Source organism: Boleophthalmus pectinirostris, unplaced genomic scaffold (genome assembly GCF_026225935.1).
Source record: "Boleophthalmus pectinirostris isolate CB_2022bp ecotype Guang Dong unplaced genomic scaffold, ASM2622593v1 HiC_scaffold_21, whole genome shotgun sequence".
Classification (NCBI taxonomy): Eukaryota; Metazoa; Chordata; class Actinopteri; order Gobiiformes; family Gobiidae; genus Boleophthalmus; species Boleophthalmus pectinirostris.
In genome coordinates this window covers 36,388,271-36,406,701 of record NW_026571175.1, presented here as the reverse complement: position 1 = coordinate 36,406,701, position 18,431 = coordinate 36,388,271, and the positions used below count along the sequence as shown (strand labels likewise).

At 39.3% G+C, this 18,431-nt stretch overlaps 1 protein-coding gene across 1 annotated transcript; it reads left to right on the top strand.

Moving 5' to 3' along the window:
- The first annotated feature begins 377 nt into the window (after positions 1 to 377).
- LOC110153580 (peptidyl-prolyl cis-trans isomerase FKBP14-like) lies at positions 378 to 17,227 on the top strand. The gene is made up of 4 exons (XM_020917487.2): positions 378 to 601; positions 1,538 to 1,689; positions 4,643 to 4,770; positions 15,240 to 17,227. The coding sequence occupies exons 1-4, from the start codon at positions 378 to 380 to the stop codon at positions 15,396 to 15,398; spliced, it is 663 nt and encodes a 220-aa protein (XP_020773146.2). The 3' UTR covers positions 15,399 to 17,227.
- The last annotated feature ends 1,204 nt before the right edge of the window (positions 17,228 to 18,431 follow it).

Below are 18,431 nucleotides of genomic sequence, written 5' to 3'. Positions count from 1 at the left end.
CAGTCATTCTTTCCATCCAGTACACTTGTTTATTTTTCCACTCAAATTACATTTTAAATGAAGTACTTATTTATTTTTTAACTTTTACTCGAGTAGATTTTTAGATGGTTACTTTTACTTTTGCTTGAGTAGGAATTAAGCTAAGCAAAGATACTTTGACTTAATTACAATTTTTCAGTGTTTTTTCCAGCTCTGGTCACAGTTTTAAAGTTCTTTTTGGTTTGTTTGGGGATCGGGATTTGAGGAGGGAGCGAGGGGCGGGGCCAGTCTGCACGAGGACCACACTTGTGATGAAACTGCCACGTAGGAACTTTAAGCAAACTTTTCTTTCTGTCCGTGTGTGCGTAAAGTGCGCGCTCTGCTCCTCGCTCCGTGCCATGCTGCTGCTCCGGTTCTGTTCCCGGTTCTGCTCCCGGGCTGTGCTGGCTCTCCTCCCCGGGCCGCTGCTCGTTGGCGGGGACGCGGTGCCGGACGAGCCCGAGGACGTGACGATAGAAATCCTGCACAGACCGTTCATCTGTCACCGTAAAACCAAGTTCGGAGATTTGCTTCTGGTGCATCAGGAAGGATATTTCCAGAACGGAACCATGTTTCACTCCAGGTACTGTCCGCTTTTCTCAGGCTTTTCTCGGTTTGTGGAAGTTCGGTCCACACTGGCTCCTTTTACGCACAGCAGAAGTGGGACCAAGTCTTTGTTTTGCAAGTTTCAAGTCTTTGAACTCAAGTCTCAAGTCAAATACAGACAAGTCCAAGTCGAGTCTCGAGTCACTGGCCCATAAGTCTAAGTCATCTGCTTTGAGCTTCAAGTCATTTCAAGTCTTTAAACCAGAAAAATACCAAAAAGATCTTAGATTTTTTACAATTTATATAAATTTTATACTAATCATGATCATGAGAACTAAGACTTAAAAGTGCTTAGAACTATAATTTCAATATCGGGTATCGTTTAGAAGTTGCCAATACGATACAAACCTCGATACAGTGAGCTTCTGATTCAATACGATATGATTCGAATCTGATACGGTTCAATGAAAAATAAAGGCTAAATCATGGCTGTTTGTCTTAGTTAAATCACTTCTTATCCAAAGTTCATATGAACAACAAACATTTTAATCCTCAAAACAGTGAAAATGTCAAAGTTGTCACATAAACGATCCACACTGAACCAGAGGTTCCTTTAATCCTTCCTGTAAACCAGGAGAGTCAAACTCAAATTCACAGAGGACAAAATTAAAAACTGGGACTAAGCTGTGGGCCAAACTATATATTTATTGAAAAATTTCATCAACATCTGCATGTTTTCTCTTCTTTCGAGATATGTAATGTTAAAACTTTTCTTATTAAAATAAACATTTAATAATTTTTTATTTATATAAAAATATCCCAAAATAAACTTTGCTAAGCATCGTTTCAACTTGATTATGAGTCTGGAGATTGTTTGACACACAAATCCAAATCATGATCAAAATTGAATTAATTGCACAGCCTTAATAACAGCAGCAGATCTTGGACTGAACGGTTCCTCGTGTGTTTCCAGTCGTATCCATGGAAACAAGCAGCCGGGATGGTTCACGTTGGGGATCCGGGAGGCCATCCGAGGGTTTGACCGAGGCCTGAAGGACATGTGTGCTGGAGAGAAGAGGAGGCTCGTCATCCCCCCGGCGCTCGCCTACGGGAAAGAGGGCAAAGGTAACACACTGTAGTCTAGTCTGTTCTTCTGTGTTCTTGTTTCTATTCTCGTGTTTATTCCTGTGTCTGTTCCTGTGTATGTTCTCATGTCTGTTCTTCTGTGTTCTCATCTGTTCTCGTCTATTCTTCTGTCTGTTCTGTGTTTTCGTCTCTGTTCTCGTCTCTGTTCTTGTCTCTTTTCTCGTGTCTGTTCTCATGTCTGTTCTTCTGTCTGTTCTGTGTTTTCGTCTCTGTTCTCGTCTGTCCTCATGTTTGTTCTTCTGTGTTCTTGTCTCTGTTCTCGTGTCTGATCTTGTCTCTGTTCTCATGTCTGTTCTTGTCTCTGTTCTTGCGTCTCTTCTTGCATCTGGTCTTGCCTCTGTTCTCGTCTGTGATTTTGTGTCTGTTCTCGTGTCTGATTTTGTGTCTGTTCTTGTGTCTTTTCTCATCTCTGTTCTCGTGTCTGTGTTCTCGTCTGTGTTGTCATGTGTGTTGTCATGTGTGTTGTCATGTGTGTTGTCATCTGTGTTGTCATCTGTGTTGTCATCTGTGTTCTGTTTGTAACCCAGGTGATAAACCCTGCAAAACGTCTCTCTCTCTCTCTGCATCTGCGCCTGTGTCTGTCTCCTACTATGGGAACTTAACACTCGGTGGTGTGTCTCGCGGATCTCCGCGTCACAAAATCACGTGGGTCCGCTAGACCAACCATCGTAACGCTCTTAGTGACGTCATACGGTCACGTGACGCTGCGTGCCAATCGCGTGAGCTTATGATGCCGCTGTGATTCAGTGTGAGTTAGGTGCTGTTTGAACCCGGATGAGTCGAGCTGCAGGTCAGTTTCTGTGTAATCTTCGTGTTTTAACCTCATAATTTCGTCTGACAATCAATGAACTATATTGTGCCTTCATAGGAGCCTTCTACCGAGTCCCAAAACCGCGTTAAAGATCTTATATGCTTATATGAACGGCGTAGTCCGCGGAAACTGGTGAGTTTGTTTGTGATGCTAACGCTAGCTTAGCCGCGCCCATTCATTCCTATGGTCGTGGTTAGCATTCTTATTTGCCAAACATTATGCCTGTTTCTGTCAAATACAACTTAAAAAATGAAACTATTTGAAAGCCTACTGTCTAAAGCTTATAATGAATGAGACCACATTTGTTTATTTACTTGAGTCATACATTTTTAAGTGTCTTTGCTAACAGTGTTACCTAATCATGATTGCAGCTACCTGAGCACTTAAGCTAAGCACTTTCTGACTTAAATAGCTTTGTAAAAGCATATTTATATTATTGAATGACATTATTAATATTCATACTGACTATGAATACAATTGAATATGTTGTATTATTTTCCTATTGTCTGAATTATCAGTGAACTGTTAATAATACAGTTGGTGCTATTTAACTTGTTTTGTGTGCACACTGAAATTATTATTAGCTTTACTGTTAAAGTAACAACTAATTGATTTAAAACTTGGTCCTATTGCTCAGGCCAGATTTCTAACCCCCCTGATGGCGAGCTGAAAGGAGCAGGCCTCAAGCCTACAGAGCCTACCAAACCTATCGAACCTAATGAACTACTGCTACTACTACTACCCACAAAAACTCTCCCAACACACCCACACGCCCATTGTCACACATTCAATTCACGAACTTTTATGCACTTTACCTCCCCTCTGGACATCTGGACAAATCCGGTAGGTTCCAATGAACTGTGTGTGAGCTGGGTTCAAGATTTTTGTGTTCATGATTGCACTCACCATTGATGGACTCTCGATATACTCTATGCAATCAAATACTGCACCTATCATTGTTGGACTCTCGATATATATTTTTTGCATCCAATAACCTATTGTGCAGCTACTGAACTGTTTATTGAACTGTGTAAATAATTGAATGGCCGTTCATTCCGCTCTGTCTATGTTTAAATGTTGTATGTCAAATCACTACTTACTTATTCACTGTTTACTGTTTCTTTAATATATGCTACCAAACACTAAAAGCAACTCTCAGTCTCTTGTCACTCCCTCCTAGAGCTGATCACTAGTCTTCTGGTCACTAACCCATATTAACACTACTACCTTATTGCCCCTTTACTACTGTGTCCAGTTCTATATATACCATATCTACTGACACAGGTGTTACATAATCTTCTATGTTCTCGTCTCTGTTCTCGTGTCTGTTCTCAATCAATCAATCAAATTTTATTTGTATAGCACTTTTCATACATTTGAAATGTAGCAAAGTGCTTCACATGCAACAGAAAAATTACAATACAATAATTAAAAACAACAGCAACCCCCCCACCCCATCCCATTGTTTCATCCATATATACAACCATTTAAACAAAAACATAAAAACAAAAAACTCCTAAAGGTTATTATAAAAATCAAAATGGAGACAAAGTAAAACAGTAATGATAATTTAATTTAGAATAAATATAATAATAGTAATAATAATAATAATTTATTATTATTATTATTATTAAGTTAAAACAGATAAAAGTTTTAATTAAAAGCTAAATTAAAAAGATACATTTTGAGTTTACTTTTAAAAATATAAACACTCGCAGTGGACCTCAGATCCTCAGGTCGACTGTTCCACAAACGGGGGCCGTAAAAGCTGAATGACGCCTCACCGTGAGTTTTAGTTTGGACTCTTGGGACAGTTAAAAAAAAACTACCTGAGGATCTGAGAGTCCGAGAGGTTCATATGATAAAAGCAGATCAGATAAATATATAGGACTAAGACCATTAAGAGCTTTATAAAATAATAAAAGAACTTTAAAATCTATCCTGAAGCTCACAGGAGCCAGTGCAGAGACTTCAGTACTGGGGTGATGTCCTCTCGCTTCCTGGTCCTCGTCAGCAGTCGTGTCTGTTCTTGTCTCTGTTCTTGTGTCTGTTTTCGTCTCTGTTCTCGTCTCTGTTCTTCTGTGTCCTCTTGTCTGTCCTCATGTTCTTCTGTGTTCGTAGGTAAGATTCCTCCAAACAGCACATTGACCTTCGTCATCGAGGTTCAGGAGATCAGGAACGGTGTTCGCTCTCACGAGGCCTTCCAGGAGATGGACCTGAACGACGACTGGAGGCTCTCGCGTAAAGAGGTACCACGCTTCACCTGCACAGATGAGTTTGTAGATCTGTGCTCAGGAGGGAGGAGACGCTGTAACTTAAATTGCCAGAACATTTTACTCAGAAAATACTTCCAAAAAACATCTTATTTATTATTTCAAAGTTTTTTAAAGGTTCTACATTACACAAAACTGACTCCTGTGAGCTTTAAACATGTTCTAACGCTGTTTCCTCCTCAAAAACAGATCTGGAGTTGTGTTTTGTTTCATTCACACAAGTTTGAGTAACTCTTTATTATTACTCTATCTACATCTCCAAATCTGCAAAACGCTCTGGTCCACCTTGTGATGTCATGAAGTGGTAGTTTTCAAATTAACATCTTTTACTTTTTTAAGATTGGCATCTCCGGAGCTGAAATTATCCAAAGTATATACTAGATGTAGTCCTTTAAACAGCAACTAAACACCAAAATCATGTTTTTTCTCTTGATTCTCTGTGTAAATGTGTTTAAGATCGAAGTGTGTCTCTGTCCCTGGACTTATTTTGGCATTTTAGTGCAGATTTGTTATAAAAGAATGAGAACTTCGCACATGAGTTTCTTGAGACGGTGTGTTGGAGAAGAGGGAGGAGCCCAAGAAAACCGAGAAAAATCCCTCATTCAGTCTTACTGCAAAATGTGAAACTTATTAGGACAACGTCAGGCAAAAACCTGATGCCCGATGAAGGCCCAGTGCCGAAACATTGCACGGTTTGTCCTAATAAATTTCACATTTTGAAAGTAAGATGGTGTGTGGGATTTTTCTCTATATAGTGCATATTGTTTAACTTCTTGGGTTCTATTTAAAGACAATGCAGTAAAGTGTATTTACCTTGTTGACATGTTTCGGCTGCTGCATCTTCAGAACTGTCCTCAGTGTTGGTGGTGACGTGTCCATCTTTTACACACAAACGGCGAATTTGCCTTTGAAAATAAATCTTTCTAAAAATTCCAGCTGGAATGGAGACACTTTTCATGTGTTTCATTTTCACAGCTGATGTTTCATATTCATGACCAGAGACAAATGAAGCTTTAACAGATCTGTGGAGAGGCGAGCCGCTCACTAATACACGATTTTAAATGTATTTGTGAGTAAAATGTGGGTTTTTTCGGAAGGTTCCATGCGTGTCCTTAGAAAGAAGCACGAGAGAATCCGAGAGAACAAGCCACTTTATTTCGTCATTTTCCATTGAGAGGATTCAAGTTGATTACCAAGTACAACTGTCACCCCGGAACGACGCCTCAACTCCCCAACTCAAAATCAGGGGTAGCTTTATACTACATCTTGACAAAACATTAACTTGTTGAGTTAGCATATACAGCAAGAAAATGAACAATACTGCTGACCCAGTACACCTTATCATGGGTGGGACCATGCCACGGGGACCACATATGTCAGTTTTGCTGCTCCTTAGCACTCAAAGTCCAGAAAACATATTCTTTATGACACTCCAGTACAGAAATACATGTTATGTAGACCTACAGATAATCACACGTGTGTTTTTCCACCCTGCTGTCATTCTAAAGTCTATAATGTTAGGTGAATTAGCATGATCAGCACATAATTTCCCACAATTCCCCCTTTTGATTACATTAAACATGTAATCACCACCTAAAATAAGAGGAGGAAGATGCTACCTCCACCTAATAAATCCCCTATATGAACAAAATAAAATTTAAAAACATTTTTGTTAGCTTTAGCTCTTTTATAACATTTCCCAGATTCTTGTTAACACAATATACTTGAATAACATAGTACATAATCAATACATGACACTCGGACAGCGAAAATAAGAGACCAGGAGCACATACTCAGAAAGGTTTTATCTCTACTTAATCAATGGATAAATTTGTAGGGTTTCAATCAAACCCAATTATTGGAGTCAGAACGTGAGAGCTGAGAATCAGCAGAGAGTAACACAATTTGGGAGACGGGAGCATTTCGTGTTAAGGCAGTAGTAATCAATCGTTCTACTAGTGATCTGAGACATGGATAATGCAACATCAAATTACAAAGTATTTTCTTCAAAGTTTGTCCTTCGTAGCAAAATTTCACTATTTTTGGTGCTCCCCCTTTTACCCTTTTCTGTGCTCCTTGTGTCTTACTGTTTTTGTCGTCTGCCAACTCCATGTCGTGGCTTGTCATTTTGCTTGTTGGCTGTCCGAGGTCAGTAGTGGTTTCAAAGCTTCTATTGATAGGGACTATAACAAAACAAATAAAGCAAAAAGAAATTAGCATAATCAAAGATAGACATTGAAAATTTCTCATAAAGCATGGCCTGTACTCTCCTTTTAAATTATTTCCCCCTTTTCTTCCCCTCCTCTGCTGGAGCCCCAGTAGCGGACGGCGGTCGAGGTGCGTCTTCAGGTCCTCTGCATTCAGCGACATCTGGATCCAATTGATCTTCTCCATCTTCATCCTCCAAGATCCAGGGGAGATGAGTTCATCTGAATTGGTTCTTTCTTCTTCTCCTTTAATTCAGCTTGATATTCTTGTAGTTGCAGTTTCACAGCGGCCAGCTCCAGTTCTTGTTTCTTTTCTTCAGCCTCCTTCTTATCTTTCTGCCACTTGGTTATCTGGTGGTTGCAATGGGCATCGAATCCTTCTTCAGATTTGTTGTATAGCGCCATGATATTCTGTAGGGCGTCTTGGACTGCTTTCGGCATGCCTTTCACCAGCGCAGATCGGAACATGACTTCCATCTGTTCTCCGGTTACGTCATGGTATAGATTGGTGGCCCGCTGCTTGTAGCTGTAATAATCGTCGTTATCTCGCATCTGCATGGACAACAGCTCGTCAGTGACAATACATGGAAATCTTGTCCTGAGTTCTCCCTCCAGGGCATCACGGAAGATATGAATGGGGTAGTTATTCTGTAGCTGCATTCTTGTTCTTTCTTCAATGGCTCTCTTGATGTTTCTGGCAACTGTTTCATCAGCAGCTTTGATCAGGGCAGCTTGTATGTCTCCCCAACACAGTTTGTCTCCAGCTGTTTGTTTCAGGAGGGCTCTCATCCATGGTACACCTCCTCTGGTCAGTTTCGGCAGTGTGAGCATCAGGTCACTCCAGTCCTTGAGTGAAAATGGCATGTAAACAGTCTGTCGACCATCCATTCTTATTGTGCAGACCTTTGCAGATTCTTCTCCCTTCTGTAATGTCAGGTCAACCGTGTCACTGATATATGGTTGTCTTGATTTTAGGGGGTCGACAGTTCCGCTGATGTATGCTTCTTCATAGTCAGTGTCAGAGACCGTTCCAGTGAATGTTCCATTAACAGAGTAGGGTTCGTCACTCTGTCTCCTCGGGACTTCTGCAGTGGCACCCCTTGGTCCATCCTTCTTTGTCCTTGGAAACGAACTTCCACTTTTCTTCATCCTTGTGTCTCCGTCCAGGTCAACTGATGTCTTTTCATCGTCTTGATCTGTCATGTATTGTCTTCTCACGTGTCTTTCGTTTTGACTCTCTTCCTCCACTCGTCTCAGCATCTTCTCTGTTTCTATTATGTGAGTCAATGCAGACACTTGGTTTTGGACAGATTTGACTTTTTCTTCTAGTTCTCTTGTAGGGCCTTCGACAGATGTTAGCGCCAACTCTCCTCCAATCACTTTATGAGTTATTTTGGGAGGCCGCCATGTCACTGGATCGGATGGCATCATAGAAGTGGAGGGTGTTCTGAGTTTTGGGCTTTTGTTAGTGGCACTTTGATATGGTGGGGGGGCCGTCTTCTTCATCATCTGGGGATGGCATCCTTCATTTTCAGATTATATTTTTGTTGCATATCGTAATGTCTCCTCACATCTTGAATGGTATACAGATTTGCTTGGGCTCTTTTGGGTCAGCTTCTTCTTCCAGCACCTTGCTGTTCCAGAAGCCTTCAACTGGTTCAATGTAACAAACTGAGACATTGTGATACCTTGGGACCTCTGTGTTATCAATTATAGTGTTATCTTTTTCAGCTGCTGTTGTTATCAATTGGTTATTGTTTTAATTCTTTGGATTGAGTCTTATTATTTTAGATGGTGAATCACTATTTTGGTTTTGCTCGAAATTTGTTCCGTGTTAAACTGGTCGATAATTGTTTTGGAATGACTTGTTTCCTTGAGATTCCACTTCTTAGTTTTTGTTTTATGAGTTATTTTATTTCGCAGACGACCTGTGGGCACTAAGGCTATTTTGATCTCGCTGGGCGGCTTCCACGTCCTTAGTTGGATTTCTTAAGAGAAGAAGAAATGTATCTTAGATAATTTTGAAGTATTATTTTAGGAGCCAGCATTATCTTTTTATAGTTTTGTTTGAGATTCTTTAATTACAAATTATTTTAACAATTTTTGATTGTTTTTGAAATAACAGTGTTATTTCGCAATCATTAATCAATTTTCTGTCTAACCATTTTATTTCAATGCAAGAGTATTAACCTCAAGTATAATTTGGGACTAAGTCATGGGTCAACTTAAACATTTTAATTTCCCTTTTTATTTTAGTTTTCCTAATAATTATTTTAGTGATAACCCTGTTTTAGATACTAGATTTGGGACAAGCCAGAAACAGAATATGAACTTCAGAAAGAAAAAAAAAACTTTTAACTATTATTGCAATTTTTTGTCAAGATACTCGGCATAAATTGATAATACACGTTGAACTATTTAAAGTGGACTTATAAGAGAATGCATAATTGTACGGATAATACTGAGATCAAAAATTAAAATGTGAGCGAAATTCAGGCTTGGAGAGGCAGAGTGGATCAAACCAGAACTAAACTAAGACTACTTCTGAAACAGAACTAGGCCAGGATCTAATTAGGACTAAAGCTGAACTAAAATAGAACTACCCCTGGACTAAAATTAAACTAAGGCTAAACCAAATTAAACCACACCTGGACATGAACAGTGCTAAACTCAAACTAAATTTAGACTTAGAATGGAATAGAACCAAAACTAGACCAGAATAGGACCAAGTCCGGACCAAAGCTGGACCAAGTCAGGTGCAGACCAGGTCTAAACCAGATCTGAGCCTGAACCCAACCAAGTCCAAAACTGGTCCATGCAAGGCCCAAACAAAACTAAACCAGGACCAAATCAGGTCTGAAATATCGATACCATCTGCTCCTCCAAAACCAGAATTCACAACACTTAAATCTAAGCATTATAAACTACGCAATTTTATTTTATAGATCAACATTAAGAGACGGTATTCAAACAAGTAAACTTATTTTGTATCATGTCAACTAAAAACAGGTTTAAGGTACAGGGATAAACACTAATATCAGGTCTATATAACAACCATAAGCGCAACAAGAGAATGCTGTATATGACTTTTTAACTAAACATCGCAATTTTAAACTGTACGGATTATAAATTTTAAGAATGTTTTCAAATTTTAACACAAAATGATCAGCTACATTTGGTAACCTTATAATCCAGGGCACATTCATCAATTTTTAATAACCTTCAACAGTTACGAATTGTTAACCATCAGCACCCGCTCAGCTCGACACCGCTGAGAAATGAAATGCTGTATCTAATCAAAAAATGCTCCGTTTACTGTATTATCACACGGATTTATTATTTCAACATGGAACAACAGGCCATTACCAAGCTTAAAGTCACAGCATTAATTGAATCAAGCCGACAAAGCTTTCAACAATTAACCACGCTGTTTCAGAAACTTCAGCAATAGCCCATCATTTTATTTAAACCATAAATAAGCATCTTCAATCAAGCAAATTGGTAGACTTACTCTCTACCATAAACACAATTGAACATGTTTAGTTAAATTTAAAACGGAGCACTTTTGAACAAATCTAAAGCAAATATACAATGCAGTTTAAGCAGTTTAAGCAACATCAGCATTTCACCTCCCACAGCGCGAACCAGCGTCAAAAAACCCCACAAACCCACTCCGCCATCAGCCGGACACCAGCACATACGCCCCCTGCACACGCGCCTCCCACCACCGCTCATCAACACGACACCAAACTGCTCCCGCAGATGAATTGAATTCACATACGAGGAGCCAGTATCGCATCGAAAAGTAGCGGCAAGTAACGCCCACAGGTGAGCGCACGCAAAATGCCCAGCCAACAAGCGAAACAACCTCATGGGGAATCAGACACTGACAAAAGCCGAGCAAACGCCAATGGACAACAAATCAATCATTTACCATCATCCCAACCAGCGGGCAGCCATAACAACAATGTACCCCAGAATAAAATGCCACCAATACTTCCTTTCAACATCGTTTTTAATATGTCATATTCTTCTTTTAGATCTTTTAGTATTTTGGCAATATTAGATGAGTTTGAAGGACAAAGATTCTGCATTATATTTACTGCATTCTCAGTTATTTTAGTGTTAGGAGGGTCACTTTTAAAACATATTCCCTTACAGAGTCCAGATTACAGATTACATAGCAAAAAATTACTTAAAATTTCTTAAAGTAACTTTATCTGAATACTTTGAATTACTTGATATTATCTTGGTTTTAAAACTACACAAATAGAGCAAACACATCCTGCAAATTCTTGTTTGTTCTTATTTAATTATTAAGCCTAAATTTCCATAGATAAACAACTGTTTGTTCTAAAATAACAAGAGACCAGAATATCTTGGTGTACAATGTTTTATCTACTTGAAGACAATAAAACCTCAGTTTTTCCTTAAGCCTATTGAATTATTGATAGAAAAATGCTTCCTATGTGAGTTTACTGCCGCTTCACTCTTATCTTATCTTTTGTTTAGACCTGGTCTAGTCCTGACTTAGACCCGATTCAGTCCCAAATGTAAAAACAGGAAAATACTGCAAGTAATTTATTTTATTTTAACAAAGTAACTGTAATCCAGTTACCACTCATTGAGACAGTAACTGTAACTGAGCACAGTTACTCATAATTGTACTCTGATTACATAATGCTGGTACTTGTAATCTCTTACTCCCAAAACCGGTTATTTCTTTAACTATTTCATGGTTATATCAGATTCACTAATAACATTTATTAAACTTATTTAACTTATTTGACTTGTTTCTTGCAAACGTGGCTTTTAGTGCTACAAATTTAAAGTTGAGACTGTTACAGTTTTAAAGGTGACTTATTTCTTAGTTACTCATGTGTTGCCGTGGGGAGGGCGACACACTCTCTGCTTCGCAGGGTTCACTTGTTCTATTGACCTTCGGTCAATTCATATAATTTCATGTTCGTTTGAACAGGCTCGTTTCTTTTAGACCTTCGGTCATTTATAATTTCATGTTCATGTTCAACTTTCCTTGAACAGGTTCGGTTTCTTTTTAGAGCTCATAATTTAAATAAAAACCACTAATACTTTTGTCATAACAATTTAGATTTTATTTTACAGTACTGTTTTTCAATTGGTTCTACTCTTTTGTCTCTATATTAAATCTGACTCCTTTCTTCGTGTTCTACTTTTTGTGCGCAACTTAAGTTTTTTATTCTTTTTTAAATATAAACTCCATTAAAAGTTTAGTTTTTTCTCTGCGTAAAAAAGTTTAACCGCAAATAAATTTCTTTATAAAACCTCCTTTCTTGTCTCTCGTGAAGGATAACACGGAACCTTTATAAAATTAATAACTTTCTTAATTACGCTTTATGTGATTAAAGCCTAAACATACTATTGGTTTTGTTTTCAATCTCAATTAAAATACTTCTGGCTTATTTTCTACGTGAAGCCTTTTAACACGGATTCGAGCTTTTGCTTTTTTCTTTTCCATGAAGCATAACATGCGATAATCAGTCTTCCATTAATTTTTAAATTGATCACACAAAAGTCCCGAAAGTAAACACAATTTCTAGTTTTTACATTTAGCCAATCTGACAGGAATTCTGAAACAACAAAGGTCGCTGTCATACCTTCTTTTGGGAACATGTTCTTCGTGTCTTTACTTCCAGGATTTCGTGGGAGGCATCGTTTGCAGACATTACTCTGTCAAATCATCCGTCGGGGTCACCACTTGTGGGTTTTTTCGGAAGGTTCCATGCGTGTCCTTAGAAAGAAGCACGAGAGAATCCGAGAGAACAAGCCACTTTATTTCGTCATTTTCCATTGAGAGGATTCAAGTTGATTACCATGTACAACTGTCACCCCGGAACGACGCCTCAACTCCCCAACTCAAAATCAGGGGTAGCTTTATACTACATCTTGACAAAACATTAACTTGTTGAGTTAGCATATACAGCAAGAAAATGAACAATACTGCTGACCCAGTACACCTTATCATGGGTGGGACCATGCCACGGGGACCACATATGTCAGTTTTGCTGCTCCTTAGCACTCAAAGTCCAGAAAACATATTCTTTATGACACTCCAGTACAGAAATACATGTTATGTAGACCTACAGATAATCACACGTGTGTTTTTCCACCCTGCTGTCATTCTAAAGTCTATAATGTTAGGTGAATTAGCATGATCAGCACATAATTTCCCACAAAAACTTACAACTGTAATGAAATAAAAGCTACAGGTTTGAATCTAATCCAGGTGTCGACGGTGCTCGATGACGTATTTATGTGGGTCGATGTAAACGAAAACATTTTTGAAAACGATGCTGTGTGCACAATGTTATTTTGGAAAACAGAGGGAGGGAAATATTTGATTCTCAACAAACCTGACTCTGTGTAAACGTAGTCTGACTTTTGGGTCAAAGTCGTGTCTGTGTCGGCCTCTTTAGGATCAACTACGGTCAGGACATTTGAGTTTTCAGGTTGGACTAACAGCGCCGATGAGTCAGACGCAGGTTATTATGTGACGAGCTCAGACACTGGCGTCTCTCCAGAGACTAGGTCTGGAATCAGAATACACTAGACGATTCACAAGAACCCCAGAAGTGTGAGTTCAAGCACCAGCCAATCAGTGATGAGACAGACATTCTCTGTGTTGGCAGCGATTCCTGAGATCGAGGAATTAAAGCGGGAATAAAGAGAATGTTTGGTGAATTTTATCAAGGCGTTACGTGCGGGCACCTTGATTCAGATCATTAGTTGTTTTTGTTCCCTTTTGTATTAAGTTGTAATTAGTCCTTTTTGCGTGACTTTTGTTTGTGGTTTGGTTTTGCGTGGCTGTGCGGAGCCTATAAATACGGCTGTTTGTTGTTTGTCTCTCTGCTCCTCCGCTTCGTGCGCCCTGCTCTGCCCGACCCCGCTCACCTTGGGCGCTCCGGACTCCGTGCGCACGCCCTGACGGTGGCCTCGCCCCTGTCAGACAGGTGCAGGGTGGGCTCCATGTGGCCTTCGTTAGCCATTTTCCTTTTGTCTTGACCTGGTGGGAGCGTCTGTCCTGTTTTCGCTTTTCTTTTGGGTTCAGGTTTGTTTGTGTTTTTTCTTGTCTTTAGTTACAGGCGCTGGCACCGGCTTCTCCGGCCCTGTACGGCGTCGGCCCGGTGTCGCACCTTTTTGTTCTGTTTGGCCTGCTCGCCAGGTCCACCTTTCTGTTCGTTGCTTTTCATAATTTCTTGGGGCGTGGGAGGGATTTTACATTTCTTTAAAAACGTAAAAAAAAATAATTAAGAACCAACTATAAATAAAAGAAATTAAAGAGCTATATTTTGACTCCTGTGTCCTTTTTAAATATGTTGGGACTCACTTTTTGGGGTCGTAACCTAAGGGGGAAGACATTATTGTCCTTTTTCCTGCAGGAATGTGGGAAAAGCTTAATACAATTATAAAATACATTTTAAAAAAGTACCCACCTACAGTTGAGTGAGTGAATTCTAGTGCTGTGAGGTCAGACGGTTTCCACGAAGTGAAACCAGCTGATGAATCAGGTTAGGAGAAAAGGGGAAACAAGCGCAAATGTTCACTCTGTTTCAAAATCCGGAGGCACCAGTCTGCGCCATGTTGGATTGTCGTGGCTGTCGGTCGGCTGTCAATCATCGCTCCAGAGCCCCACACCCGCTCCCTGGACCCGCCGGGTAAAACCAACTCTGGAGGATTTTTCAGATTTTGCTTAAGGGCGGAGTAAAGCTTCAGGAGATGGTTTAATGTCTCTTTAAAACAGGGGTGGGCAAACTAAGGCCCAGGGGCCATATGTGGCCCTTTAATCTTTTTAATCCGGCCTGCCAAACTTTAATAATAATAATAATTTTCAGTGTCATTTCAATAAACTGTAAATACTGTGGGACTTGAAAGACAAATATTTTGTTGCTTTATGCTTTTGCTTTTGTTGCGTAATGCTTTGTAATGATTTTCAGTTATGGGATATTTTAATAACATGGAATAATTTTTTCTCTTATGAGGTGGATTACCAAAAAACTCCATCCATCTGCTCCTGGTCCAGCCCTTCTGTCAAATTTTAGAACCCTTTGTGGCCCACGAGTCAAAAAGTTTGCCCACCCCTGCTTTAAAACAAGCTCATTTTCTTTCCAAATTGTGACCAAATGACTAGAATGTCTCTATAAAAGTCTGTAATTATTGTATTTTTCAGTCCTTCGGTGACAGATCTGCTGTGTTCTCCAGGTGAAGGAACATCTGAGGAAGGAGTTCGAGCTGAACGGACACCCCCCCAACGACACTCTGCACGAGGAGATCACGGACAACATCTTCAAGAAGGAGGACCAGAACAAGGACGGATACCTGACCGCCAGAGAGTTCACCTACAGGAGGGACGAGCTGTAGGCCTAAAGAAAGAAGAATTAGAACTCTAAACCTACAGAGAACTACAGATGTACGCACACAAAGAATATAAGCCTCCATGATGAACACCTCCAGGGAATGTTAAAGACAAACATGAATAGGTCTACAAAGAACTATAGGCCTGTAGGACGAATTATAAAACACAGGGTTGCAGAGAAAAAGAATTAAAGAGCGACCAGAATCAAAATGAGCACTATGGATGAAATTTTGAGGGGTTTTTTCTAAATCAAATACAGATTTATAGCGATTTGGACAAATATTTGGCTTTGGAAATGAAAGAGAAAAAAATCTGTCTTCAATCTGTGTGGAACTGGCAAAGGTTTGGGTAAAAAAGAAAAAAAAAATGCTGTGTTTTGTTTTTTTTCATCTGTGAACATGTTTTTGAGCTTCTTGAACTCATTTGTGTTTCATTTTATTGTCGTTCTCATGTAAAGAAAGCTGCATTCTGGGTCCGGTCAAGTGGTAACGGAGGGAAACGGGCAGATTTTTGACATTCAAATGTCTCTTATTCAGAAACTAGAGGGACTATTGAAATAAGTAAAGTATCAGAATGTAGGAAAGAGTTACACTCCAACAGGATCAAGTTAAACCTGTGATATTATTTCAAGTTGTTGACAAAAAATAAAAAAACTCATGTTGGTAACGGAGGGAATGAAATATGCAGCACTTTTTGGGCAATAAATCCAAACAGTGATAACTCTTGGTTCTCACTTACATATCCTGAACAAACTGGTTTGAATATTTGCTTCATATAGTTTTCTACCATATGGTACAAGATTAGGTTGAAAAACCTCTTACTTTTTGACTCATGAGATTTTTTATTAAGAAAGGTCATGGTAACGGAGGGAAAATTGTTCAAGCAAGTAGAAGGTGCAGGATTTTACATCATTTGTCAGTTTTTTTCTTCCAAATACTTTAATATTACTTCAAAATGAAAGGAAACTCTTTCTATAAAATATGTCAGTCCAAATTTTTATCATTTTAAATACATAAAAAAAAAAAATCCTGTACCTTCATCAACAGTTCAAAGATGGAATAAAACAAGATATGATGAAATACATCCATTTATTTACAGGATTTGCAGGTCTTTGAAATTTGGGAAATAATTTTTGTTCCATGTTTCATACATGGTCTGTTTAAAACGTATGGAACTTTAGAACCAAAAATGGTGCAGAAAAAATATCAGCAGTTTCATAAACTAGAGACATATGTATCTGTTCAATACATTTTTATATCAGATGAATTAACTTGAATTTTTGGCCTTGTTGTTTACTTCTCCTTGACCGGGCCCTTATGTAACTTTTCTTGTTTGTTTCTATGGATACGTCATTGCTCTGCCTGGAATGTTCCACAGTGTGACATTAAACAGCTCTACTTTACTTTTTATAGCTCAAAAACACCTCGAAAAACAAACATTGTCACTGTGAGCGGGGTCGCCTCTCCACAGATCTGACCTCTATCTCGGTCTGGTTCGGTCTCCGTCAAGACGGAGAGGTTCAGTGCCATACTGCGGAACATTCCAGACAAGGAAATAACATCTGCATGGAGAAAATAACCAGAAAATGTACAATTTATGGTGAGCTGCACAAATATTTGGCTTTGGAAATGAAAGAAAATAAAAGAGAAAAAGAATCTCCGTGGAACCGGCACAGGTTTGGGTAAAAAAAAACAAACTTTTTTTTAAAAGCTATTTTTTTGTTGTTTTATCTGTGAACATTTTTTGTGCCACTTGAACTCATTTGTGTTTCATTTTATTGTTTTCCTCATGTAAAGAAAGAATTTTAATGGTTAATAAAGAGCGTTTTACTGTCTTTAAAGTGCACTATGTATGTATGCACTTCCTGCTTCTGAAGAGTGCGGACGCTATCCTTGCTTGCTCCTGCTGTTTTCGCTTTTTATATTTTTGATAATGTGTCTATTTTTGATTTCCTTTTAAGCAAATTAATACTTTTAAACATTTTTACATTTTTTAACAAATCATCTGATGAGCCAACATGTCGGGGAGAAGAAACCAAGGGAATTCTATCTGTGAGCGCTGTCGGAACTATCAACAAGAAATTTATGAGCTGCGAGCACGGATATTTGCTTTAGAAACTGAAAAAGGACTTCATCAGACGCTACCAGTGACTTCCAGTGGTGAGCAACCTACAGTTATTTCCAGAGAAGAGGGTGGAAATTCTTTCAACTTAAACCTGAGTGATACTGTGTCTTTTCTTCAGAAACTTGGTACAGACCAAAATGCTAAGCCAGTGCAGCGAGTGGTAAAAGACAATGCTAATATCGTTATATCACCCACAATAAAGCTAACAAACAGATTTTCACCACTGTCACAGACTGATGTTAACGTACAAACGGATAATGTACTGTCATCACAAAACAAGAACAATAAAGTTGGCAAAAGAGTGCAGGCATACCGGGAATCTGTGCCAAACGTCAAGGTCAGAGATACGTTGCTGCTAGGAGACGGGGCTATCAGTGGTGTGAGTCACAGAAGAATCCTAACATGCTGCTACCCGACGTACACTGTTTCTGAGATAACAAAACTCCTGCCAAAAGTTTTGTTAACACACCAAGGGGTTAAACAGCTGATTGTGCATGTGGGTGCAGTGGACATCAGAATGGAACAGAGTGAAGTCTTGAAAAGGGATTTCACTAAATTATTCGAGGAGCTTAATAAAGTGGAGGTTAAGACATTTATCAGTGGACCTCTTCCCAACATAGACCTAAGGAACAGGAACAAATTTACCCGACTGTTTCAGCTGAACATGTGGCTGCTGAACGTGTGTGCGGCCAGAGGATTGCACTACATTGAGAACTTTGATCTTTTTTGGAAACGGAAGGACCTGTTTGAGGGAAATGGCCCACACCTAAGCAGAGGTGGAGTAAGTGTTGACGGAAAACCTCCTCCACGCTCTGAGGCACCGGCCTGGACAGGGTCCTGTGCATCCAGTGAGAGAAAAGAGAAATGGGAGAAGCATCCCTACTGCACCAAACAGAGAACCAGCCAACGAGTCA